We start from the raw sequence: 27646 nt of genomic DNA, 5'->3' as shown, positions 1-27646 counted from the left end.
AACAATAAAGTAAAAAAGAAAACAAATTTTTTTTGCTAGTCCTGGGCCTTGAACTCAGGGCCTGAGCACTGTCCCTGGCTTCTTTTTGTTCAAGGCCAGCTACTCTGCCACTTGAGCCCCAGTGCCACTTCTGGCTTTTTCTGTTTATGTGGTGCTGAGGAACTGAACTCAGAGTTTCATGTATACAAGGCAAGCACTCTAACAATTGGCTATATTCCCAGCCCCCCAAAAAAAAATTTTAAAGAAGCGTTTGGATCAATAAAACGTGGACCTATTAGAAAAAGAAAAAGAGCCAGATGCTGTTGGCTCACACCTGTAATCCTAACAACTCAAAAGGATGAGATCTGAGGCTGTAGTTCAAAGTCAACTTGAGCATAAAGCTATGAGACTATTATTTCTAATTAACCATCAAAAAGCCAAAAGGGATGCTGTGTGTGGCTCAAGTGGTAGAGAAAAAGCCAAGTGAGAGCTAGAGACCCTCAGAGTTCAAGCCCCAGTACGGGCACATACACAAAAAGAAATATGTTCTTGAGGTTCAAAGAGTATAGAAAAATATACTGTAAACTTTTTTGTCCTGTACTTGAGTTCTAAGTGCTTTATTATCCCCTCTTTGAAGCGTAATATATGTATATAGTTTATAAAGAAATTTCTACAGCATGGTCAACGTAGGAACTGGAGTAGTGTAGTGTGCCACATTATAAAGCTACCTAAAGTCCATAGATAGCCTAGGAACTGGGTAGTGAATAGGTTATCAATGACTGAACAGTGATCAAAAAAACCATTTCCCTACCCCAGTTTTGGGGAGAAGCAAAGTAGAAGGAAGAGAAAGAAAAGGGAGAACCATCAGCTATGAACAGCAAGTATTTCACTGCCACCAGGGGGCTGAGCTAGACAAGGTCCCAGGCAACTTAGTCTCTTGCTAGACATTATTTCAGGCTTTGGCAATTAATCAAGGCAGCAGTAACATCCTTGAAAGGGTGGTGTGCTGATCTTAGCATCAGACTTGTATGCTTAGAATGTCCTATCTAAATATACATACATATCTGTGTCCCCTGATTTGGCTCTGAGAGAAAAAGGGCTCTGATGAAACTTGAGGTATAGGCTGGAGTAAACTGGAAGAGCATTCTTCCTTTTTCTTTCTTTTTTCCTCTCTTCTTCACTCTCTCTCTCTCGGTCTCCCTCCCTTCCTTCTCCCCTCTGTGTTGGTATTAGGGCTTGAACACAGGGCCTTGTATTCTTCCTTAGCTTTTTCTCTCAAGGCTGGCACTCTACCACAGCTCCATTTCTGGCTTTTTGATGGTTTGTTGGAAGTAAGGGTCTCTTGGGTTTGTCTTCCTGGACTGGCTTTGTACCTCAGTCCTCAGATTGCAATGTCCTGAGTAGCTAGGATTGCAGATGTGAGCCACCAGTACCTGGCTTTAAGAGAACTTTCTTCCTGTCTCCAAGGTGCTCCAAGGTATGATTTCCTAGTGTCTGCTACTGGGAAGAGAGCGAGGTAAGGAATGAGAACCATGGACCTACAACTTATGAGATAGCTCTAATCTTTACTGAGGTTCAGTGACTTGCCCAAAGTCACCTAGCAAGGGGAACTGGGATTTGGACCCACGTCTGACTGATTCAGAGTCCTCCTCACCCTTCTGCCCTCTTGCTTTTCCTGGTAACTGTGACTTGAGTAGCACATTGATTGCATTGTCCTCTTCAAGACCCCTACTGAGGCCCACCATCCCCCATACCCAATCCTCCCCAACTGCCTGAAATTGAGAGAGAGAAGTCATTTTGCCCATTTAGGGTATTATTGGCATATCTTGGGCTTGTGAGATTTTTTTTCTCAAGCCTAAAACAATACATTTAAAAAACCACAGAAGGTTCAACGGCTCCAAATTTTTAAAAGCAAACTGCAACATTAAAATGAGTATTTAATAAAATAGCTACAGTGAGACTCATGTCTCCTAGTTAATAGTAATTGAATTCAGATCTTAGTTACATATAGCTATAGTAGAATATTTTCAATAACACAGTGAGTCATTTATCTTTTCTCAATGAAGTTCAGAATATTAATAACCCTCTCATTATTTTTATTTTATTATTTTTATTATTTATTTATTTATTTATTTATTTTTGGCCAGTCCTGGGCCTTGGACTCAGGGCCTGAGCACTGTCCCTGGCTTCTTCCTGCTCAAGGCTAGCACTCTGCCACCTGAGCTACAGCGCCCCTTCTGGCCGTTTTCCATATATGTGGTGCTGGGGAATCCAACCAAGAGCTTCATGTGTAGGAGGCAAGCGCTCTTGCCACTAGGCCATATTCCCAGCCCCCTCTCATTATTTTTAAACAAGAAATGTATATCAGCTGTGTGCTGATGGCCCACACCTGTAATTCTAGCTACTTGGGGCTGAAATCTGAGAATCATGGTTCAAAAGCCAGCCAGCCTGGATAAACAAATCTAAGAAATTCTTGTCTCCAATTAACCAGCAAAAAAGCTGGAGGCAAGGCTGGGAATATGGCCTAGTGGCAATAGTGTTTGCCTCCTATACATGAAGCCCTGGGTTTGATTCCTCAGCACCACATAAACAGAAAAAGGCCAGAAGTAGCGCTGTGGCTCAAGTGGCAAAGTGCTGGCCTTGAGCAAAGAAAGAAAAAGCCAGGGACAGTGCTCAGGCCCTGAGTTCAAGCCCAGGACTGGCAAAAAAAAAAAAAATGGATCAAGTAGCAGTGTGCCAGCCTTGAGCAAACAAAACAAACAAAAACCGCTAAGCAAGAGCACAAGGCTCTGAGTTTAAACCTCAGAATTGGGGGGAAAAAAGAAATTAGGAAATGTATATATGGAAATAAGGTGATGTATTTGATAGGACCACCCAAGATGTCATAAAAGTCCTGGGGTGACTTGAGGACCTGGGAGAAGGACAGGGAACAAATATTCATTGCAAAGACCTCCTGTCCTCAGCAACCATCTCAGATGAATACCACATAGCCACAGCCTGCAATAGGCACCCTAGCCCAAGCAGTGGGCCTCTCTGTACTTCTGTAACCCTGGTTTAAACAAAGGCCTGAGGGATGCCTGCCTAGTAGGCTGAGCCACCAAAGCTCTTGGGATCAAGGGAAACAAAGGGAGAGGGAAAGCAAAGTGCTGACCAGGCCATCAGCCATGGGTTATAGGACTATAAAGAGGGGGTCCACAGAGGAAGTAGCACCAGATGGAGACCCAGACTGTGCAGCGGGAGCTGGGTGAGTAAGGCCTGAGGGTGTCCTTACCTTTGCCATCTTTCTTCTTCCCCCTAAAGAAAAACATGCAGGAGAAGGCCTAGTTTTCCTGCCTAGAGGCCAGAGCCTTTGAAAGTAGCTGGAGAAGAGTATAGGACTGGGAGTAGGAATTTAGCTTCCTCTTGACACAGTAAGAAGAGTCACCTATATAACCACTGCCCTGGAAACTATGACTGTGGGAAGGGCCAGCAAGAGAGGAGCAGACACTGGACACAGGGACAAGGCAAGAATATCAGAAGCTCAGAAGAGAAAGAAATACGAAGCTGGTACCAGTAGCTTACACTTGTAAGTCTTTGCTCCTCAAGAGGCTTAAGTCTGAGGACTGTAGTTCAAAGCCAGCCTGGGTAGGAAATCTCATGAGACTCCAATTAACTTCCCCCCAAAAAAGCTGGAAATGGAACTGTGGCTCAAAGTGGGAGAGTTGCTAGCCTTGAGCACAAAAGCTCAGAGACAGCACCTCAGCCTTCCTGAGTTCAAGCACCAGGATTAGGAAAGCAAGTCAGAAAGAAGAAAAAGAAAGAAAGGAGGAAAGAAGGAAAGAAGGAAAGAAAGAAAGAAAGAAAGGAAGAAAGAAAGAAAGGAAGGAAGGAAGGAAGGAAGGAAGGAAGGAAGAAAGAGAAAGAAAGAAAGAGAAAGAAAGGAAGAAAGAAGGAAAGAAAGAAAGGAAGAAAGAGAAGAAAGACAGAAAGACAGAGGGGAAGGAAGGAGGGAAGGGAAGGGAAAGGAAGGTGAAGAGAAAAAAAAAGAAATACAAGTTTACATGCATTAATTCCTGGGCCTGACACTAGCCATGAATATCTTTCTTGAATCAAGAAATCTGTGCATACCTGCCTGTCATTCTGCCTTCCCTTTCTCTTTTTTCCCCTCCCCTTTTCCTATCCTTCCTTGCTTTATTCATCCATCTTGCAATCTACCTAAGATGGTAGAGTTTACAAAACCTACATGTCCATCAGTAGCCATATCTGTAAAATGAGAATAATGATGGCATTTACCTCAAAGGCTTTTTGTGCATGTAAAACATTTAGAATAGGGCTTGACATTGAGTGAGTTATTGTTACATGTTAGTTGTTATTATTATACTCTTCATTTTCCTTCAATAAGTCCTTTTCAATATCCCCATCTCCATGTAAGTATGACACGGTGCTCTACAGATCACCCAAAAATCCTAGGCCCTACTATTGAGGATCCTGTCAGAACCTAGTCAGTAGGAACCCAGATCAATATTGTGATGAGTACTAAACAATCAAGGTGGGTGGCTGCAGTGTATTATTGCTTCTAATCATTATAGTGACTGCATGCAGAAGCTTTACCAATGGAAAACTTGCAGCTCAGGTAATCAGCCACAGGTTGGGATCCCACCAAAGTCTATTGAACTTGAAGCCTGTTTTCCTTTCCCCGTGCTCTCTCGTCTCTTTCCTACCCTAGAAGGCACATCACTGGTGTGTGTTCTGTCTTTCAGAAACTCTTCCAACCACCAAGATGGCTCAGACCAACCCTATGCCAGGGTCCTTGGGACCATGGAAGGTAAGCCCATCCTGATCGCACGGAAAACAGGGGACTAGGGCAGAGCAGGGGTGAGATGCTGTCATAGAGCAGACACCAGGGTTGTGCCGGCCATGAGTTGAGAGCCGAGCAGTAAACACTAGTGTGGAAGGGAAGGGTCTACCCTACAGACACTGTTGAAGAATCTGTCAGAAGGATAATCTGGAAACTGTCATAGGTGGGAAAGTAATAGTAATTTCCTTGGTTGATTCCCCTCCACAATGATAAAAGTCATTTTTAAAATAGAGAAACCCAATAGGGAATTACTCCTATGGAGAAACTGAGGTTCCCAAAAGAAGAGATTTAGTTCCAAGTCATAGTACCCAGGTGTCCTGATTCTGACTGAAGTTGGTTAACCTGGTAGAAGTGGCTGTTTTCCATGCCTTCCTCTGCTTCTTCAACCAACTTTACCTTCTGCCTTGGTCACCTCTGAGGCTAGTTCTCAGCTTTTCAAATTGTCCTCTTGCCAGATTGAAGAGTCAAATTCTTTTTTGTTTTGTTTTGGTTGCCAGTCCTGGGGCTTGAACTCAGGGCCTGAGCACTGTCCCTGGCTTCTTTTTGCTCAAGGCTAGCACTCTACCTCTTGAGCCACATGCCACTTCGGTTTTTTTCTGTTTATGTGGTGCTGAGGAATCGAACCCAGGGCTTCACATATATGAGGCAAGCACTCTACAACTAGGCCACATTCCCAGCCCTGAAGAGTCAAATTCTAAATAAAGAAGTGTAGGAGTAGCTGGGTACCGGTGGCTCATGCTTGTAATCCTAGCTACTCAGGAAGCTGAGATCTGAGGATCACGGTTCAAAGCCAGCCCAGGCAGAAAAGGCCGTGAGACTCTTCTCTCCAATTAATTACCAGAAAAACCAAAAATGGTGCTGTGGCTCAAGTAGTAGAGCACTAGCCTCGAGCTGAAGAGCTTAGGGACAGCATCCAGGCCCACAGTTCAAGCCTCATGACTGACAAAAGAAGTGTAAAAGGGTTAGCATAACACTGAATGTGACTGAAGCTGCAAAGAAAAAAAAAACTCCGGAGTTTCTGGGATACATATGGAGGAGGCTTGATGTAATTACAGCCCACAAGCACTTTATCCACTGGGCTGATCATCACCCCTGGTGGTTATTTCTATTATAAACCAGTTCCCCAAGATCTTAACCCCTAGCCTGAGCATGCAGATGCCACCAGCCAATGGCATTAATTTGAACACTTTTGTACTGTTTATATTGACTGAATGTCTATATCAATATTTTTGGAGCTGGGTGTCAGTGGCTCATCCCTGTAATCCTAGCTACTAGAGGCTGAGATCTGAGGATCATGGTTCAAAGCTATCCCAGACAGAAAAGTCCTTGAGACTCTTATCTCCAATTAATCACAGAAAAAGCTGTAAGTGGCACTGTGGCTCAAGTGGTAGAGTGTAGCATTCAGAAAAAGGAGTCCAGGAACAATGCCCAGGCCCAAGACAGGGCCCCCCCCACAAAAAAAGAAAGAAAAATAAATTCTTGGGACCACAGCTGATGATGAAAAACACAAGGTAGATGTAAGTTAAGCTGTTAACCTAGTCTCTGCTCTTTTTGCTGTACTAGGTTCTACCTTTCTTGCACTATTTAATCCCATTCCAGATAACCATCTATGACCAGGAGAACTTCCAGGGCAAGAGGATGGAATTCACCAGCTCCTGCCCAAATGTCGCTGAGCGCAGTTTTGATAATGTACGATCTCTCAAAGTGGAATGTGGCGCGTGAGTATGGACCTTGGCTAAATCTCAGCCTTCTTAATTCCAGGTCCCTTTAGATATATGGGTGGGGATGGAGGAAGATGTTCTGGGGACCTTAATCATTTCTTGGAGAGAGCCTCATTTCTGAAATAATCTCATAATGAAATTACTCAATGTAATTGAGTAATGCTAAGGGACATGAGGTTTTTGAAGTTCTTGGTATGAAACTTGGGAGTTAAACATAAATTCTAGCCAGGCACTGGTGGGTCACACCTGTAATCCCAACTACTGAGGAGGCTGAGATCTGAGGATCATGGTTTGAAGCCAGCGCAGGCAAGAAAGTCCCTGAGATTCTTATCTCCAATTATCCACCAGAAAATCAGAAGTGACACTGTGGCTCAAAGTAACAGCCTTAAGCAAAAGAGCTCAGTGACAGTGCCTAGGCCCTCAGTTCAAGGCAAAAGACTAATAAAAAAATACATAATTTTAATTTCTGATAAATTTCTATGCATAAGAATTTTAATATATAATAATCATAAAATTGTTTAAATTTTTATATATGCATATATACACACACACACACATATATATAATTTCAGTGGGGTGAGGCAGTTACACTAATCAGATTTGTGCGTTTGGAGCCTTAATTCTACCTAGGATTCTTTCAGAACAGCCACAGAACACTCCTGTTTTTCTTGCCTATAGAAAACAGGCAGAGGGTTTGGGAATATGGCTTAATGGTTGAGTGCTTGCTAGCAAGCATGAAGCCCTGGCTTTGATTTCCTAGCACCACATACACAGAAAAAGCCAGAAGAGGCACTGTGGCTCAAGAAGTACAGTGCTAGTCTTGAGCAAAAAGAAGCCAGGGACAGTGCTCAGGCCCTGAGTCCAAGCCCCTGGCCTGGCAAGAAAAAGAAAGGAAAATAAAGAGACAGAGAGAGAGAGAGAGACAGAGAGACAGAGAGAGACAGAGAGACAGAGACAGAGAGACAGCGACAGATAGAACAGGCAGAGAGAACACTGTCAAATAGCCGGCTCCCCCTTAGGTCATAGGCTTTGAACACCATGACTGAACACCACTGTCTTTGGCAGCTGGATTGGTTATGAACATACCAGCTTCTGTGGGCAACAGTTTATTCTGGAGAGAGGAGAATACCCTCGCTGGGATGCCTGGAGTGGGAGCAACGCCTACCACATTGAGCGTCTCATGTCCTTCCGCCCCATCTGTTCAGCTGTGAGTTTGAAAGTTCTACTTCTGTACATGGGGATGGGGCAAAAGAAGGTGCAAACTCTTCAGTTATGCTGGATGTGGCAGGGAGGATGAAAGTACAAAAGAAAAAGCACAAAATTGTTCTTTTTCTTGAAGTCTGTCATTAATTGTTTGCCACTAGGTAGTATTTTCCTAAACTGAAAATATGGATTTTCTTACAGGTAGCAGGAAGCACATACTCAAGAGAACAGTCAAAAGTGCTATAGGACAACCAGGGGAAGACTTACCATGTAGGACAGAGTAAATCTTTGGCTAGTTAAATTTCAATCTATGTTAACATTTTACCACAGAAACAGAGAAAGGCACCAGGCATGAAGGTGAGGTGATGGCAGGTGATTGCAGTCTAGGCTGGCAGGGATGGGGGGGGGGGCAGGCAGACAGACAGAGACAGAGACAGAGAGACCCTAATTGAAAAATAACCTCAAAACAAAAAGAGCTGGAGACATGGCTCAAGTGGTAGAGCCCTTAAGTGCTGAGAACTGCCCTGAATACTGCCCCCAAAAGGGGAACAAGATATTTAAGTAACTTCAATAAAGTGAAGTGGGAGCAACCAAAGAAATAGGCAAGTCTTCCAGTATTTCCTACCTTCATCTTCATAATTGTCTTCTTGTTTGTAACCCAATGTATTCTTCAACAAGGCAATGGTAAAGTTGCAAAGCTTTGAAAGAGCTGAGTGTTCTGTATTAACTAATGTAAGCTGCTAACAAGGAAGAAAGAACTGGGTATATAGGCATACACCTGAAACTCCGGCATACACCTGAAACTCCAGCATTCAAGAAGCTGAGGCTTGAGAATCATGAGTTCAAGGCCAACCTGGACTACATAGCAAAACCCTTTCACACACACAAAAAAAATTTCCCCCTAAGGCCAGAGCTTAAACCCAAAATCTCTCCCTCCTGCTCCCTCCCTCCCCCTCATCTCTCTCTGTACTGGTCCTGGGGCTTGAGCTCACTGGGCACTGTTCCTGAAATTTTTGGCACTCTACCATTTTGGCCATACTCTCCTGCCTTTTGGTGGTTGAGAGATGGAGTCTTGGACTTTTCTGTCCAGACTATCCTCAAATCATGATTCTTTGGATCTCAGCATTTTGAATATCTGGGAATACAGATGTGAGGCACCCAGCCTCAACACTTAAAAAGATAATAATTTTAAAAAGACAACCTTCAGAGATGCGTTGAAAATGATTCCTATTATTGGGAGTGAGGACTAGGTGAGACATTTGCCAAATACTTTCCATAATTTGTGCTTGTCTCATTTTAGTTATTAATGATTTCATCTTCCAAGCCTAACAGTAATTTCCTATCTGTGGTTTGATGGCATTTTTTTCACTTGAATGTATAACTAACATATATAATAAAATGCCAAGTGTACACTTTCATTAGTTTTAACCAACACCCTAACTACATACAGAACAATGTCATCACTCCATAAAATCCTGATGCTGTTTTCAGATCAATAGCTCCACCATTACTTTTTTAAAAAAATTTTATTATCAAACTGATGTACAGAAAGATTAGTTTCATACGTTAGGCATTGAATACATTTCTTGTACTGTTTGTTACCTCGTCCCTCATTCCCCCCTCCCCCCTCCACCATTACTTTTTATTCGATATACCAAGATTCTATATCAAGATTAGTTTTGCCCAGATTAGTCTCTGCCCTTTTAACGCTTATCATATTCTTAATGAATGTTATTTCCAACACACACATAGATGTATGTATGGCTTACTTCTTGTATTACTTTGTGAGATAGTTTCTACATTAGTAGACATTGTCACAAAATATTTAATCAGGATTTTACTATTTTAACAGGTTTTTCTTTATTTTTTATTTTGCCAGTCTTGGGCCTTGAACTCAGGGCCTGAGCACTGTCCTTGGCTTCTTTTTGCTCAAGGCTAGCACTCTGCCACTTGAGTCATAGCGCCACTTCTAGCCATTTTCTATATACGTGGTGCTGAGGAATCGAACCCAGGCCTTCATGTATACGAGGCAAGCACTCTTGCCACTAGGCCATATTCCCAGCTCAGGATTGTTTTTCTTAAAAAAAATCCCTGTATTACCTCAATCTAACATACATCAGTTGCCCAAAGATGTTTCATTTTGACATTTCTACCCATGTATACAATATATCATGAATTACCTGAATCTTTTAAATTAGCAGCCATGTACTTTTATTATTATTATTATTATTTTTTTTTTTTTTTTGCCAATCCTGGGTCTTGAACTCAGGGCCTGAGCATTGTCCCTGGCTTCCTTTTGCTCAAGGCTAGCACTCTGCCACTTGAGCCAGAGCACCACTTCTGGCCTTCTGGCCTTTTCTATATATGTAGTGCTTAGGAATTGAACGAACCCAGGGCTTCATGTATGTGAGGCAAGCACATTTGCTATTAGGCCATATTCCCAGTTACCCGTGTACTTTCTTGTAGACTACAAAGCATTTTAATCTTGAAAAACATGCCAAGAACCAAAAGGTAATAACACTAACAGTACTTTGAGTTACAGAATCATAAGGAGTCAAAGATCACCATCTTTGAGAAAGAGAACTTCATCGGACGCCAGTGGGAGATCTGTGATGACTATCCTTCTTTGCAAGCCATGGGTTGGTTCAACAATGAAGTTGGTTCCATGAAGATACAATGTGGAGCGTAAGTGGAAGCAGAGTTCAAGTACACTTCAAATTCCTATAGGTGTAAGCTTTGTGAATATTAACACACTAATGGTCACAGTATACCAGATTTCAAACACTGGAATTGTACTGGTACGCTTATCACATTTGTAGTTATTTTGAACCTCAAGTTGTACTAACACTTGTTAGATCTTTTTTCTCCTTATGAAAGTACTTATGTAGAACAGTTTGTAGTTTTTCATGATTTTTCTTTGTAGTGGAACTGAGGTTTGAGCTCAGGACCTTGCATTTGTTAGGCATGAGCTCTACCACCTAAATCATGTTCCTAGATCTTTTTGCTTTACTGTTTTGAGTAGGGTTTTGCTTCTGACCAAACAACTGTGATCCTTTTTTCTGCGTAGTTGTGACAAACAGATGTGCTTGCTACACCATGCCCGCCTAATTGAGACAGGATCTTTCTTTCTGTGTGTTGCTACTGGGGCTTGAACTCAGGACTCTTGGCTCTCTTGCTCTGCTAGTTGACTCATGCTTTCAGACTGGCATTTGCCTATTTAGAGATGGAGTTGCACTTTTCCTGCCCATACTCACTTCAAATGGTGATCCTCAGATCTCAACCTCCTGCACAGTTAGGATTACAGGCATGAACCACTAGTGCCTAGTGGGTTTTTTTTATTTTTATTTTTTGGTCGGTTGTGGGGCTTGAACTCAGCCTGGGTGCTGCCCCTTAGCCTCTTTGTGCTCAAGGCTAGTGTTCTACTACTACCCCACGTGCCACTTGTGGTTTTTGAGCTGTTAACTGGAGGTGAGATTCTCAGTACTTTTCTGGCCACACCAGCTAGCTTCCAAGCCATCCTCAGATCTCAGCTTTTTTTTTTTTTTTTTTTTGCCAGTCCTGGGCCTTGGACTCAGGGCCTGAGCAGCCTTCTGAGTAGCTAGGATTACAGGCATGACACTGGTGCCCGGCTGGGATCTTTTTGAAACCTTGCTGCAAATCTCACTAATCCACCTCCCAAGTACCTGAAAGGTGAGAACCATCATGCCCTGCCACAAGGTTAACTAGTTGTGGCCTTTTGTTTACAATGCTTGATATATACATATGGCTATTTTCTAAGCACAAAAGCATCAAGTTTAATGAGGTTCAGGTTTGGGGGTACTTAAAATGTGCTTTCAATTTCCTAGCTGGGTTTGCTACCAGTACCCTGGATATCGTGGCTACCAGTATATCTTGGAATGTGATCATCATGGAGGAGATTATAAACATTGGAGAGAGTGGGGTTCTCATGCCCAGACTTCCCAGATCCAATCAATTCGCCGTATCCAACAGTAGATTAAAAGCTCCAAGAGAATTCCTCAAGCATGAGACCTTGGCTAAGCACTCTATAGTTTTCCATTCTGCTGAGACATTGCTTCCAATGTTAGCTGCTGAAACCTCTAATAAATGTCATTTAAAAAACAAAACTCTTGTGGACTTTCTTTAGACAAAGCACTTTATGGTAAAGTTAAACTTCAGTAACCACCCCCTCCCACTTTGTTGGAGACCTCGTCTCCCTATATGGTCCAGGCTGGCCTCTGGGGTGTCCCAATAAGCCAAATTCAAATTATTTTGTGTCCTTGCAAGTTACCAGGAGGACAATTATTCCATCTTAAGTTTCTATAGTGATGCTTTATGTACCTTCTCTATAAATTCCCTCCTTTGATCTTAGCTGTTATTGCTAATATTAGCAATTACATGCTAAACAGGAAATTTCTCAACATGCTTACTGCCATAGTATTTAGTTATGGATCCAGAATCTTGGTAGCTTAACATTCTAGTTGCTTAAATGGTTAGCTAAATTTTGATTTATTTTAGTTGGAAGAGCATAAGGCTTAATATTCTAAAAAAAAAAAAAGCCAGACAGCTGCCCTCACAGCTGTTTTTTCAATAAACATTAATTCTAAGCACTGTAATAGCCTGTATGAATGAAAAATACTAAAATTTAGACTGAAGTTCTTTGTATATTTGCTCCTCTGGGGAAAAGTCATTATCAATGTCACAATGCTACAAGTTTTCAAGTGAAGACTTAAATCACACCAAAAATGACAACACAAGAACTTCATAAGCTTTTAAGTTTTTTTATTCAACAATGTACACTTATTGTCTCTTAATTCGATCTACAAATCTCGTTTTTTTCCTGATAAAATAAGGAAATCTGAGTATGGTTGTAGACTGTAATTTATATTTTAAAAACACTGAACATTAAGACATCAATAAAGGAAGATCATCATGTAGCTGACACTTCCTCATAATCCATGACATCAGAACAGCTATAGCAAATAAGCATTTAGCAAAAGGGCAAATTTCTGGTCACTGTTCTTACATCTAAAAAAGAGCTACCTTATTTTTTTTATGACTGGCCAAAACATTGAAAAAAGTATCTGAGGGCCAAAGGGGGAAAAAAACCCTAACTGTAATCCACTAATTATCCTTTCCCACAAATTAATTAACCCAGCTCCCAAGTGCCTATGCATACAAATTATTCTGCTGCTCCAGTACACTCTAAACACTAAACATAAAGTGAACTACTGGCAGATGCTTAAGAGTAGCCAAAGCTACTACACTCCTCCATTTCGGTCTTTTAAGGCCTTGAGTTCATTATGGGCCACCATTTGAATCTTGACTAGTACACTTAGATACAGGAGGGTTCTGCCAAATTTTCAAAATCAGGAGCACACTTGATGAGAAGTAATCATCTTTTATAATAGGAAAAGCTATCAAATGGAAATGTTTCTTTTATCTAAGAGCCTGGGGAAAATACCATCAGGAAATCTACTTAAAACTTATTAGCCTCTTTTACAAAGGTCCTAAAGAGATATACTATCTTTTAAAACATGAATTGACAAGACCTGGCCAATACATCTACACAATCTTGTAAGTACACATACATGTGAAGTAAAGCTATTTAAGTACATGCAAACTGCAGCAACTGAACCAAATGTGCCCAATTAATAAATTTTTTCTAATCAGTTTGGGCAGACTTTTAATAAAATACACATTACCTTTAAAACAACCTGTGCTTTGATTTTTATGAACTGAATGATACTGATTATCAACATTCAGTAATTAAGTTCATGCTAAAATAATGAAAGTAAAAAAGGTTGGCCTACCTTTAAACTAGCTTCACAACATAAAAAAATGTCACAAAGCTCCATGTGGCAAAGGTCTTTCCTTCATTTCAGTTTGAATTACTATTTCTTTTTCATAAAAGGAAAAAAAAATCACTCAGAAAGAACAGCCAATGGTTTGTAAAGCTGATAAAGCTGCCCTGTTTCAAGAAGAGCCCTTAAAGAGATACAAGTCAAGCTCATTTAAACTGAACTTTTATTAAAATAGGTGCCAGTTTCCCTCTCTTCTAGTTCCACTGATGAGCTAGCCCAGAACTATAACTTTGAACCATGTTTCTGAAGATGGTAAAGCTAAAAACAGTAAAATAATAGGTCACTTTTGGTAATGACACACAAATTAAACTTTCAAAATATGTGCATAGCTTTATTCATCTACTTAGATCTAACCTCTTCACGGAGCTTCGGCGAAAGTGTGCAAAATGCATTTCTAAAACGTAATGCAAGCAAAGCTTTTCACATTTACACTCGCAGGAAATACAGAAAAACTAACAAGTCACATTGGGGAGAATTCAGATTTTTTTTCTTTAATGACAAAATTGCACAGTTTATTATTTTGAGACAATTGTTGCAGACATAAATATTTAAAAATTTCTAAGCAAGGTGCTTTAACAATAAAAAATTTTAAGTTAGAAAGCCAATAACTTGGATCAAAGCTCACATAGAATCCCAAATTAATGTGGACTCCATCATCTCCCTACATTTTGCAAACAACGCTTTTAATAACACTTTTTATAACACTAAAGGAGACAGCAAGCTGAAACTTTTTCAAAGCACACAAGAAATGGTGTTATCACATTTGAAGGTGCTGGAGGGGTGGGAGTGAAGAATTCTTTTTACTACTTCTCACTACAGAACAGCCACTAACAAGACTAAAAACAAAACAACAAAAAAATAAACCCGAAAATCAGTCACTTCCCTAGTTTGTAAAATAGTTCCAGTTTGAGAAGATCTATAACTTTTGAACAGAGCACCAGTTGCACAACAGAATGAGCTTTCCATACTGCATAAAAATTTGTGAGGTGGTAAGAACCATCAACTATCACAGGCATTACTACATGGCCTTTTCAATTTTTTTAAATATACATGCAAGGCACATTGATATAAAAATAGATCTCTGGCCAACAAATATATTAATAAGCAAATTAAAATTTTGGCTCTGCAATATTGGCAACATCAAAATATAACCCAGTAACTGGACCACAAATCTTTCCTATTCCTCCACCTCATTTGGTGTTGTGTTCTCTCATTATTTTGGATTCCATCTCCTTCACGTTTGAGTATGTGCTTGAGAAATGACTTTTCCTTTTGTCAAGTAGCATTCTTAATATACTTAAGTTTATCACCCTAAGTAAAAAAAGAAAAATGCTAGAAAACCAAAACAGTTTGAAACTTTTGAGTATATCTGACTGGTACAGAACAGCATTACTTCTTCCTGGACACAAAGCCTCCAGCTAATCTAGAGTTGACAATTGTTTTCTTTCTAAAAAATCAGTAACAAACCAATGATACTATTTCCTTTAGGTCATTCTTCCCAATTCTTTATGAGGCAGGGAGGGAATAACAGAAACAAAGCTAAGATTTAAAATATTTTCAGTAGTAGAAGACATTTTAAGGCCAAAAAGTATGTTAACAGAATTTTTATTTTCCTAAGTTATTGTCCTTCATAGACCAATACCAACTATGATTAGTTACTTGTACTAATTTCCTCCCAAAGGGCATTATAAACTTCATTTTTGTTAGTGGCTGTGCTACAGAAAATGTATCAAAGCAAACTATGGTATATGTACTGTATACAGTAATGTAAAAAGTGCATCACATTCTTGATTCAGTTCTCATAGCAGCAGCAGGCTTAATCTAAGAAAACAGTTGTTTTCATTCTAAAAATGCAATACCTAAATGAAATGTATTCAAGATCTTGAAAGGATCCTCCTCTATATAAAAGATAAATGACAACAGAATAAACAAGGGCAACTAAAGGCATTCGATCATATTTACATATTAAAACCACTTGTTAACACCAGATCTTTACACCTAGCAAAAGAAATGTATTTTTAATAAAGCAGACTCTACTAAAACAGTTATCCCTTTTATGAGCCTTTGTTTAGCACCTGAGGAAAAAAGGGCTATGTAATTTACCTCAAATTGGTTTGTTGATCTTCAGAGTACAACTTTGATATATAGTAAAAACATAAACTAAACTAGGGAAAAAAAAACTGTAGCTATTAAGGCTGTAGAAAAGGGATACTGCAGAACTATAAAATGGCTTTAGAACTGACATAACAAAATTTTATGAGTAGGAAAGTCTGAATCAGCAATCCCATCATGTATAGATGGCTGTTCATTTCCAGCCTTTTGACTCATGTTGATTACAGATGCTGGCATCCTTTAACTACTTTAAGACCTTTCTTGAGCAGCAAAATGGTGTGAAATTTAACTCATAAAGCAGTGTTTTTGATCGGAGTCGATAGACTTATCGTTCTTTAAACCAACTCAGGGTAGTCCTACTTTTCATACATTTTAACTGTTTTTTGGTTAGATACATTTTAAGATACCCAGAAGCCCAACTTTTTCACCATGAAAATAATTGATGCTTTGTCAATAAAAATATTCATTTTAAGAAGTTAATCTATGTGCCTCTGACAAACTTAAAGCAGCTATTTATGCTTCAAACTTCACCCTCTGCCCTTTCAAAACACTTATTTTGAGGAGATAAATCCTTCCCTTTCAAAAGTCTTTAGTTATGTATGGCAGGGTTAATAGACACTATCCTATCAATCTACCTTGATGTGTGTTATCAACATGCCTTATCATAGAAACTATTGTCCACATGTATTTTCATCCCACAACAGTGTACCAGTTCTCCATGGTTAGCTATTAAGAAGGATCATGTATTGAATATACATATCCAGGGGTGTAACTATACACATAACACTTGGAAATTTAACTTTTGGCCAATTTCTCTGAAGAAAGCCTTGCAAGAATGACTCTCAAAAACTGAATAAAGTCCTTTTGAGCTAATCCTTGCTTCTGTGGCCATTTGGTACATAACATACAATTTCACACTAAATGGCCTTTTTCTGTTTAAAGTTTACCATTACAAAAGAAAAATTAGAAGCAGAGTATGATAGTGAATACCTAAATCTCAGCACTCAGGCATTTTTGAAGCCATCCTGTGATACATTAAGACCCTGTCTAAAAAAAAAAGTTAGTCATTAGATGCCTCTGATGTGGATTAACACCAAGTTTAAACAGCCAAGTATGAAACAACTGCTGCTATGTTGTAACTTGTGAAGCATATTTTTGTATTATGGACAACTCCCATAGTTGCAGTTTATGTTCCTAAAAATTGTCATTTGAAAAAAACAATGCAGCACTTTTCCTTTTATAAGGTTTTTGCATACTGAGTGATGACTAGGTAAGCAGATGTTTAAGGACAGTAAAATTCTAAAATGGAAATTCTCTTAACTTCTATTTAAAAACAAAATAAGCTACCATTCCTTGGCTATCTCCTCTTAGAAAGTAGAGAAGGGCTATTAGAGATGTTGTAAATACACTTTAAGGGAAGATAAAGAGGATAGACTGCAATTAACTTCAGCAAGGGGGGGGGAGGGTAGTGAATAGTGAAAAAGATAAATACACCCTGTCTTTTGTGGGGAAAGGAGATTCAAGACATCTACACAAAAGTGAGTGGTATGTGACACGAAAGCCTACAATCTTAAGACAAATTTTAAAAGAAATCTTCACCCATAATTAGTATCTTCATAGCTATTAAAAAAATAGGTCACAATTTCTTAGTGCCATTTTTTCAAATACTATCCCCTTTTAAGTATTTAAACCAACTGACTTTATTCTTGTAATGAAAACAAATGGCACAAAATAAATACAAGTTTCATTCTCTGAATACTAATGTCTTACACATTCATTTACTAATTCTATATCTCCATCTGTCACACACACACACATACACACACACCTGTTTCAGTCTTTTTTAATAGAGGGATGTTAAAAACTCCCTCTAGACTGTATTTGGTTTATGCTACAGTACTAATACTCTGAGTTGAAGGAAAATTCTTTATACCAACAATTACATATTGTTATTTAAATGTGCTAAATTAATCACAGCTGAAGTTTTAAAAGCTTACACAAAAATAATCAGAAAACAGATCAACTCTTAAGATTTTTTTTAATAAGTGCTCTGTAAGGAATTGTGTGAGGACCTAAGGAGAAAGATTGCAACAAGTAAAGAGTTAAGTATAACTAAACAGCACAAAGGAGATTTGTCCCAAAGTCCTGCTTGTACCTAGGCAATTAAGTCCATTAAATCCAATGCACCCAAAATACTGACAGTTAATATGATGGGGCACAAGGATTCCCAGAAAGTTAAGAAGTATTTCTAACTGCTATACACTTCTAACCATATCAAGAAAAATTCAGTGGAGAAATCAAAGTGAAATGTTGCATTGTTTCATGTAGAAGTGACTCAAATATCCTTTGGACAAACAGAGAAGGAATACATTCTCATTTAGGCTTCTCTGAACATAAAAGTCCTGAGGGATATGGAAAAGGGAATCAAGAAAGTGAAAGCTTTCTAAAAGTACAGGATTAACTGTTGCTTCTAAGTTAAAAAGCCCAATGGGGGGTGGGGGTATTTTATTTTCCTTTTTGAATATACGTTCATTCAACCTCCATTATGTCACAAACCCAGAAAGTTTCTTGTGAGTTGTGAGACAGAAAAACTTTGAAGTTTCAGGCAAGCAAAATGGACACTGAAAAAAAGGGGAAAGGGGGTGGGAGGGGGATCTGGCCCTAAGGCGACAAGTGGTTACACAAGGCAATTGAACACACAGCAGAACTTTAAAACCTGTAAAACAAACTGGAGCCTTTTTTTCCTCCTTTAATCAACGTTATCTTTTTTAAATTTTTTTGAAATTTTTTATTAAAAAAAAAAAACACAAAACACAGACTTTTTCCACTTCAATATGTGGTATGTTGCATTTTCCAGTTTGTTCAATGCTTTAAAGCTCAAGGATGCCTCTGCTTTCAATTGTACATGGGCCTGAAGCATCCTAGCTTTTGGCAAGCAGGCAGGAGACTCAACAAAAATCAAATAGGAACAAGGCAGACTAAATGCAGGGCACATCTGTAAACATATTATACATTTAAAAATTACAATATCAGTAAAAGTGATACAGTTTACAGGTGAAATGAAAACTATCTGAAACTGGCCTACCACAAGTTTCTGAACCTGGACTGATACAATAAGTTATATATATATTATGTATAAAAAGTTTTGTTTACATCAAGTGGAATTGGCAATCCATGCTTATACTTTTTCTTTTAAATCTAAACAGGGCAGAAATCCAGACTAAAAAGATATTTTCTCTATGTTCAATCCAACAACTTTCATGAACTACTTGTTAAAAGTCACAATCAACAAACAAGAAAACTCATCCATACTACAATCACTCGAAAACTAGTCATTTCTTAAGCAAAATGATAAAGCAAAAAGTAGTTACTTTCTCTCCAAATATCAAGGGATCCAGTCTACTTTTATTAGAAGACTACAACTCTCTTTATATATAAATGCCCTGCTATTTTAACCTGTATTTGACATACATGGATATACTAATTTCTCTGCGTGTACGTGTGTGATGTGATGCTATGTCAGGCCAGAAAACTTGTTATGTCACCAATATCACCCAATCTTAAAATTGGACCCTTAGTTTCTGCACACACACACACACACACACACACTCACAATTTATTTTAAGCATGCTATACACAAGCTGCAGTGCAACAGGATGGCAATGTAATGATAAAGACAGGGCTAATGCTCTTCTCTGCCCAAAAGAAAATTTCCAGAATTTCACATTATTTTCCTTAAAAACCCATTTTGCTCTAATAATAAAATATATTTATTAAGATATAATTAGAAGCTAATAAGCTTAGGAGTATAATTTGCATGAAAACAGGTTCTATAAGCAGGGTTTATTACCTCCTTACTGGCTAAAAACATGAAAAGTTTTCCTGGGCTTTTTTCCTCTCCTTTTAGATTTTGCTCAGAAATTAAGGAGAATTTAAAGAAATGTACACAAATTTCTTAGATATTTGATGAAAAACAAACTGCACATTTAGTGTTAGTGACAGAGAGCAAGTCTGGAGCACCTACAGTTGAAAAGCAGAATATATTTTTGCTCCCAGTTATACAATTACATTAAAATATGGGCACAGGAGTACTTTTTCCATATCTAAGCCAACTGCTTGTTCTGCAACTTTTCTTTAAATGACACTCATGTATTCTTCAGCTGTTACCAAAGTTCAACATGTAACCAAAGCTAGTTAACTATGTACCCACCAACTATTCCAGAATTGTAGAACTTGAATCCCCTCCCCTGCCCGCCCCCCAAAAGGAAAGAAAGTATTTCCCCAACACCCCACAGAGGCTGCTTAATTTCTGGCAAGACATGCAAATGATATTCGCTAAAAAAAATATACCCCTGCAAACTTCAAGGCATTTATCCAGCATTCTAGCAGGGCTTAAAGTAAAACCAAAAGATCAGGGAGGAGTAGGGGAAAATGTTGAATCATTCTGGGTTCCCCGTGATTAGTGTATCACTTTAGTCACAGAACAAAGACAGATATTTTAAGTGGATTTGCCTTTCCAGTGGGTCACTTGTTGCCCAAAGTGATGACAGCAGGAACTTTAGAACCACGCTTGTTAAGTCTGTATTCATTAATCACTTGCATTCACACTTAAAAACAAAAACAAAAGGAATAAAAACAAAACAAAAAAGACTATTCAGTACCGGAGATTAAATAACCATGTGTAGTCTCTTGAAATAAATTTGATTCCTTAAGAAGTCTAATTACTTTCAGTTGCCTTTTTTAAATAACTATATATATATATGTATATATATATATTTGTATATATTATCCTGTGATTCTACTTATGGTTCCTCTGCTGCGTTGAAGATCTAGGAGCATAAAAGCCTTGTGTCCCCCATGAACGGTGGCTCTAATGCTGCAGAAAGGTTACAAATAGGCAGTCTGGTCCTTCATTGATCTGGACTATCCATGGCTTCATTGTAAGTGATTATCCTTTTGGGATCTGGAGGGAAAATTAAAAAAAAAATTAGAATGAGGTCTGGAACTTCAAAATGCCATTCATGTAAAAGCAAATACCAATTAATCAACATTTAAATTGTCCTTCAACTTAAAGGCCCTTTTTTACATGATAAGAATTTCTCAATTCAATATTTCTTGGCATTACATCCATCAGCTCCAGCAGTCCTCTAGCCAATTTAAGGCCTCTCGTGAAGACAAGAATAATTGGGTTCATTTAATAAAAGTCTGACTGTTTCTCCTGCTTATGAAAGTAGTAAACTTAAAAAGCAAAACAAGAAAAATATGTAAGTCATAAATAATCTAATACTACTAAAAGAAACACTTTGTTCTCTTTAGCAAATAAAGCCAATTTTCCTTTTTGGGTGACAGGGTATAGAAAGGAATGAAGTGGAGACAGAGTTTCACTATGCACCCCAGGCTGGCTCAAACTCATCATTTTCCTGCTTCTGCTTTCATGTGAGCTGGGATTATAGTGTCTCCACGCTCAGTTTGAATAAAAATTTGTTATTTTAATTAATATAGGCTGTTCCGCAAAAAAATCTAAGGTAAACCTAGCACCAAACATTTCCAGATTGGCACAACTACCAATTACAGTCCTAATTATCACTTATTTCTTTATTTCCCACTATACTATCAAGTTCATTCTCAGCAAAAGTGAAAGGAGCTGGGGATGTAGTTCAGAGGCAGAACAAATGCTTAAATGTGAGAGGCACCAGTTCAATCCCCACCATGAATACAAAAAGAAAACACCTATGATGGATCTTCTGGGTTCAAAATATACATGTGGACAAAGAACATGGAGCTACTATAAATTACTATTATTTAGCTATATACTTTTTCTAGAAAGACATTTTTCTTAGATATTTCTACTAATCTTAAAGACTTCTACAAGTATATACACTTAACCTGACATGTGGAATAAAAACACCTTTGCACAACTACTTAATAATAAAGCATATAAGCTTTAGTAAGGAAGACCAGTAAAATTTAACAGAAAATTGTAAAGGTTTGAAAATACTGAATTCAAGCTCATCTTAGCAGGTGCCTATAGCTGGGGCCTACAATCCTAACAACTCAGGAGGCTAAGATCTGAAGACAGTGGTTGTAAGCCAGCCCAGGCAGGAAAGTCAGTGAGACTTTGTCTCCATTAACCACCATTAAAGGCAGAAGAAGTGAGCCAGGAGCCAGATATCTGAGGACTGCAGTTTGAAGCTAACCCAGGCCGGAAAGTCCCCATGAGACACTTATCTCCAATTAACCACCAGTGAGTTCAAGCCCCACAACTGACAAAAACAAAACAAAAACAAGCCAGTAATGAAGCTGTGGTTCACGTGGTAGAGCATCAGTCTTGGGCAAAAAGCTCAGGGCAATTTATAAAACCCTATAGTGTACAGGCCCTAAGTTCAAGCCTCAGAACTGGCACAATAAAAAATAAGAAAGAAGAAGAAAGAAGGAGGAAAGAGGAAGGAGGAAGGAGGAGGAAGGAGGAGGAAGGAGGAGAAAGGAGGAAGAAGGAGGAGGAAGGAGGAAGAAGGAGGAGGAAGAAGGAAGAAGGAGGAAGAAGGAAGAAGAAAGAAGAAAGAAGAACTACTGCAGTTCAAAGACAATACCCTCCAGAGAGCTCAAGGGTCAGCAATTGACAACCTGCCATAAGGGTACTCTTAATTCCTAATAGTTATGCTCATTCTTAGTAGTATACACATTAAGTAGTTCTACTTTTGCAGGGTGTTATTTTTTAGGCTTTTCCCCATGTGTTAATTAAAAAGGTTCATAGAAACCATTCAAAATCACTTAAGCTTGCTAAGTTATTTTCAGTCTACAACATTGTTAGACAAAAGACTTGACACTAAAAAATAAAGAGAGCCAGGTGCCAGTGGCTCATGCCTGTAATCCTAGCTACTCAAGAGGCAGAGATCTGAGGATTGTGGTTTGAAGTCAGCCCAGGAGAAAAAGTTGGCAGACTTTTGGCAGAGACTCTTTTTTTCCAATTAACCATTAAGGGGGAAAAGAAAAAAAAGCTCGGGCTGGGGATATGGCCTAGTGGCAAGAGTGCTTGCCTCGTATACATGAGGCCCTGGGTTCAATTCCCCAGCACCACATATACAGAAAACGGCCAGAAGTGGTGCTGTGGCTCAAGTGGCAGAGTGCTAGCCTTGAGCGGGAAGAAGCCAGGGACAGTGCTCAGGCCCTGAGTCCAAGGCCCAGGACTGGCCAAAAAAACAAAACAAAAAAAAGCTCGAAATGGAGCTGGAGCTGAAATGACAGAGCACACTACCTTGAGCAAAAAGCTATCTAGGGATAGCACCTCGGCACTGAGTTCAAGCCCCAATACTGATAACAAAAGGGAAAAAAAAAAGTTGGGCACAGGTGGTTCACACCTGTAATGTTAACTTAGAAGACTGAGACCTGGAAGACAGATCTTTGAAGCCAGCTCAGGAAGAAAAAATCCTCCATTGGGCTGCATCTCCAATTAACCAGTAAAAGAAAGACAGGCTGGAAGTTAGGCTCCGGCTGGTAGAGTACTACCAGCTATAAGACCAAAAAGCTCAAGACTCTTGACTTCAAGCCCCCAAACAAAGCAAAAATAAAGAGAAAGCAATGTGTTAAGCAATCAGAGGAACTTTCATTTTACTCCTAGATTTCTCTAAGTTTTTTTTAAACTAAACTCTGTAGCAATCAATATCCTAACATGTAGAATAATCTCTTGTACTTCAAATAATTTTTTCTAATATTCTAGAAATTGCATATTCATTTGAAATCTGCTTACAGACAGGTATATGATTTTATTACAGGTTCCTGAAAATCTGAACCCATTAGTCAGTAACTACCCAATCAAAATCTGAACTCGATGTACTCCATACCATTTCGATATGAAGGCAACTAATTAGTATAACTAATTTTAATTTCTTAAAATTCTAAATGGGAGGGTCAAAAGAGGGAAAATATGCTATTCTTAATACTCCTGAGCACCTTTACAGAGAACATACACAGTCTAGAGAAGTTTTCTGTAACAGCATATCTTGTGGTTCAGGTGGTAGAGCATTTGCCCAGTAAGCAAAAGGTCCTGAGTTCAATCTGCCCTAGTACTGCCAATAAATAAGTAAATAAATAAATGAAATAGCAAGTCTTTTTTTGAACTGTAAACTTCAGTTCTTAGGCTATCACTTGTATCATTGGTGAAAGTAAAAAAACTTGGTTTCTTAGATTACAAATGATACACTCTATCATTGAGCTATACCCTTGGCCACATCTTAACTTTCACAATCAAAAGTAGAAAAAAAATTCATGTTCTTCATTCAAGCAGATGAAAAAGGCTTTTTAATTATATGTTCTTTTCACTTACAATGGTACCCCACCCTCAGTAGTTCTGTTATGGCAACTAGTACCTTTTGACTAGCTACTAAATTAACACAAATACAAAGTCTATTCATTTGGTGGGTCACTATTAAATTCAAAAATAATATGCTATGAGTTTTGGTGAGTATTAGCAATTCAAGTAATCTAACTATTCTTACCTTGCTTCTGCAAATTCCAAATAGATTCCATTTCTGCAAAGAAAAAAGAAAGACTTTTATGTACCAAGTTTCAAAGGACAAATCTATGAGACTATATATTTTCATTTTAAATCTAAAAAGTCTGGATTACTGGTTGGCTTAAGATAGGGTTGGAAAATGCCATAATTCCATGAGGTGCAAATTTCAAGTAATTCTTAAGTGCCATCAAGTCTGTCTTAAGTGATTACAAAGTCAATACATGAAGAAATAAGCTATAGACCAAATGTTATTTCTTTTTCTTTTTGGCCAGTCCTGGGGCTTGGACTCAGGGCCTGAGCACTGTCCCTGGCTTCCTTTTTGCTCAAGGCTAGCACTCCACCACTTGAGCCACAGCTCCACCTCCAGCCTTTTCTGTTTATGTGGTGCTGATGAATCGAACCCAGGGCTTCATGCATGCAAGGCGAGCACTCTACCAAACCACATTCCCAGCCCCAAATGTTATTTCTTAAAACAACCTGTACTACTGATTAATTTGCTGTTTAATTAGTTCAAGCAAGTAGCACTGACCTCTAAACTATACCTACTCTTTATTTTAACCCATTAGGCTAAAATGTTCATCTATATTTACTTGTTAATGGCACCATCCTCATTTACTCCAGTTTCATCCAAATGTCTACATTCTTACTTTAACACTGTACAATAAGGAAATATATACATGGCCTAATGGTAGTGAAAACAAGAAAGTGTCACCATAGGCATTTTGGTAACACAGCAAATGACTATTAAACTACAAAAGCTAAAGTGTACCTTGAAAGGAAATAGATTAAACAAAACCACTCAGTAAAAGGAATGAATTAAAAAACTAAGCCATACATTTTTTGGGGGGAGGGGTAGGGAGGAGGCTTGAACAGTTGCTAAGGAAGGCACTCAATCACTTGAGTCACTCCTCTACTACCCCTTTTATGTTGGTTAGCACCTAGGCTGGCCTGAACTGATCCTACTTGTGCTTTCCCACATAGCTGAGGACAAGGGGGCACCACCATGCCAATTATAACTTGAAATGGAGTCATAAGTTATCTTTTGTATACACTGGCCTTTACCAAAATGCCCTGATCTTTTACCTCTCGAGTAACTAGGATTACAAGCTACAGCTGCTGCTCAAGACATACAACTATCATTTTGACAGAACAAAACACTGTTGTTCTCTATGCAATTCAATTTCTATGTAACTATATAGTGTGACTTATCAGCAATCAAATAAAGTTAGAGTTCATTAAGATGGGATATAGCTAGACATTGCAATAATGTCACAATATAACCCATCCCTGGGCACTGAAAACAACAAAAACACTATATAAAAATTATAATGTTCTTATGATAGTACACACCTGTATTCTCAACTACACAAAGGAAGGTAAGGATCAGGTCAAATGTCAATTTAGGGCAAAAACTTCACCCCCAAAATAATTTGGCTTGGCTCAAGAGAAAAGATGGCTTGCCTAGCAAGTGAGAGACTCTTTTAAGTTCAGACATCAGTATCAACAGAAAATTTTCTTCTCCTGAGAGGCCTAAGAAGGGAAGAGAACTACAAACAATTTAATCTTAAAAAGAAAAAGACACCAGTAACAAAAAGTCTAAGGGTTGGGAATATAATATTAACTAGTGGTAGAGTGCTTGCCTCATATACATGAAGCCCTGGGCTCAATTTCTCAGTAACACATACACAGAAAAGGCCAGAAGTGGTGCTGTGGCTCAAGTGGTAGAGTGCTAACCTTTGAGCAAAAAGAAGCCAGGGATAGTGCTCAGGCCCTGAGTTCAAACCCCAGGACTGCCCCCCTCCCCAATTATAGTCAGGAAGAATATACTCTAAATATTGTTTCTAATTTCATTAGTTTTGGACAGTATTCTAAAGATAAACCTTGTAAGCTTGGTTGATCTAACTGGAAAAAAAAAACCCTAATATAACCAGTACCTTTGACGTTTTCCATAAACTAGATATTCATCTTTAGGTTTGCTTACAAGGATAAATCTATACTTAATAACTAAATCTTTCATTTCAGCCCATCTGTAGTATAACATTTCCCTTTCCCTGTCTTTGCCCTGTTTCTGTAGGATTTTTAGTCACAAGTTATTGTTCAAATCATACTATTTTAAAAACAAGGGCTGGGAATATGGCCTAGTGGCAAGAGTGCTTGCCTCATACACATGAAGCCCTGGGTTCAATTCCTCAGCACCACATATATAGAAAAGGCCAGAAGTGGCGCTGTGACTCAAGTGGCAGAGTGCTAGCTTTGAGCAAAAAGAAGCCAGGGACAGTGCTCAGGCCCGGAGTTCAAGCCCCAGGACTGGCAAAAATAAAATAAAAACAAACCAAATGAGCTGGGCATTGATGGCTCATGCCTATAGTCCTAGCAACCCAGGAGGCTGCAATCTGAGGATTGTTCAAAAGGGCAAGAAAATCTGTGAGACTCTAATATCCAATTAAGCACCAAAAAAGCTGGAAATGGAGCTGTGCCTTAAGTAGTAGAACTGTGCCTCAAGTAGTAGAATGCTAGCCTTAAGTAAAAAAGCTTAGAGATAGCACCTAAGCTATCATGACCAGCCCCGTGCACGCACACACACACACAAAGCATTTAGGATCAACAAAAATTTGCATTGATAAATACCCAGTTTCCATGGAGTTAAGACATTTTCTTACATTAAACTATAACATTCAGCTGAAGGCTTTACTTGAATGCTAAAAAGTTTAAAATTTTACTGCAGTCCTCAAATCTCAGCCTAGGCAGGAAAATCCATGAGACTTATCTCCAATTAGCCACTAAAAAAAAAGCTGGAAATGAAGCTGTGGCTCAACTGGCAGAATGCTACCCTTGAGTAGAAAAAGCTCAAGGACAGTGCCCAGACCCTGAGTTCAAGCCCCAGAACTAGTACTAAACCAACCAACCAACCAATAAACAAATTCCCATAAAACAAGCTCAAGATTAAGATCCAAAAGGGAAATAATGTCGGTTTAAACAACCCTAAGTAAGCCAGTAAGTGCCAGCAATGATAGGACATGTATTTGTCACCTCTTAGGTCTTCACTATCCCAAAGATCCCATAGAAAGTACTTTCAACTATATGAAGTCCTAATAAGAGTAACTTGTATTTTTTCTTTACCATGCTCCTCTAGTAATAGACACTCTCAATCGAAATTTTAACTTTTTTTTTGGCCAGACATGGGGCTTGGACTTGGGGCCTGAGCACTGTCTCTGGCTTCCTTTTGCTCAAGGCCAGCGCTCTACCTCATGAGCCACAGTACCACTTCTGGCCTTTTCTGTTCATGTGGTGCTGAGGAATCCAATCCAGGGCTTTGTGCATGCTAGGCAAGCACCCTACTACTAAGCCACATTCCCAGCCCAAACCTGCTAGTTCTTTTTTGATGCAGTTATTGATAATTATTCCAAGGACCAAACTTTAG

The 27646-nt window shown here is 38.9% G+C and overlaps 2 protein-coding genes across 3 annotated transcripts in view; one reads left to right on the top strand and one right to left on the bottom strand.

The window, feature by feature from the left end:
• The first annotated feature begins 3180 nt into the window (after positions 1-3180).
• Cryba1 (crystallin beta A1) lies at positions 3181-11870 on the top strand. 2 transcript variants are annotated; one of them, XM_048366023.1, is made up of 6 exons: positions 3181-3223; positions 4719-4783; positions 6416-6534; positions 7603-7744; positions 10283-10425; positions 11586-11870. In XM_048366023.1, exons 1-6 carry the CDS (start codon positions 3193-3195, stop codon positions 11731-11733), a joined length of 648 nt encoding a protein of 215 aa, XP_048221980.1. In that variant the 5' UTR covers positions 3181-3192; the 3' UTR covers positions 11734-11870. The 2 variants fall into 2 exon arrangements, with proteins under 2 accessions (XP_048221980.1, XP_048221981.1); XM_048366024.1 differs by lacking the exons at positions 7603-7744; positions 11586-11870 and having other exon boundaries at positions 3193-3223; positions 10283-10409.
• Positions 11871-12795: 925 nt separating this feature from the next.
• Positions 12796-27646, bottom strand: part of Nufip2 (nuclear FMR1 interacting protein 2) — a 30337-nt gene continuing 15486 nt past the window's right edge. The window contains exons 3-4 of the mRNA XM_048365105.1: positions 24209-24241; positions 12796-20676 (exon numbers count right to left, since the gene is read on the bottom strand). Coding sequence (XP_048221062.1) covers positions 20624-20676; positions 24209-24241 — 86 coding nt within the window. The 3' untranslated portion in view covers positions 12796-20623. The remainder of the gene's footprint in view (positions 20677-24208; positions 24242-27646) is intronic.

Source organism: Perognathus longimembris, chromosome 17 (genome assembly GCF_023159225.1).
Source record: "Perognathus longimembris pacificus isolate PPM17 chromosome 17, ASM2315922v1, whole genome shotgun sequence".
Classification (NCBI taxonomy): Eukaryota; Metazoa; Chordata; class Mammalia; order Rodentia; family Heteromyidae; genus Perognathus; species Perognathus longimembris.
This window is presented reverse-complemented; position numbering and strand designations above follow the sequence as displayed.

What these genes read in the sequence shown, in the direction of transcription:
- Cryba1 (XM_048366023.1), top strand. Translation starts at nt 3,193, where the DNA reads ATGGAGACCCAGACTGTGCAGCGGGAGCTGG. An exon ending in GACTGTGCAGCGGGAGCTGG is followed by an intron (nt 3,224 to 4,718) that starts GTGAGTAAGGCC and finishes TCTGTCTTTCAG; the next exon opens with AAACTCTTCCAACCACCAAG. An exon ending in TCCGCCCCATCTGTTCAGCT is followed by an intron (nt 7,745 to 10,282) that starts GTGAGTTTGAAA and finishes TTTGAGTTACAG; the next exon opens with AATCATAAGGAGTCAAAGAT.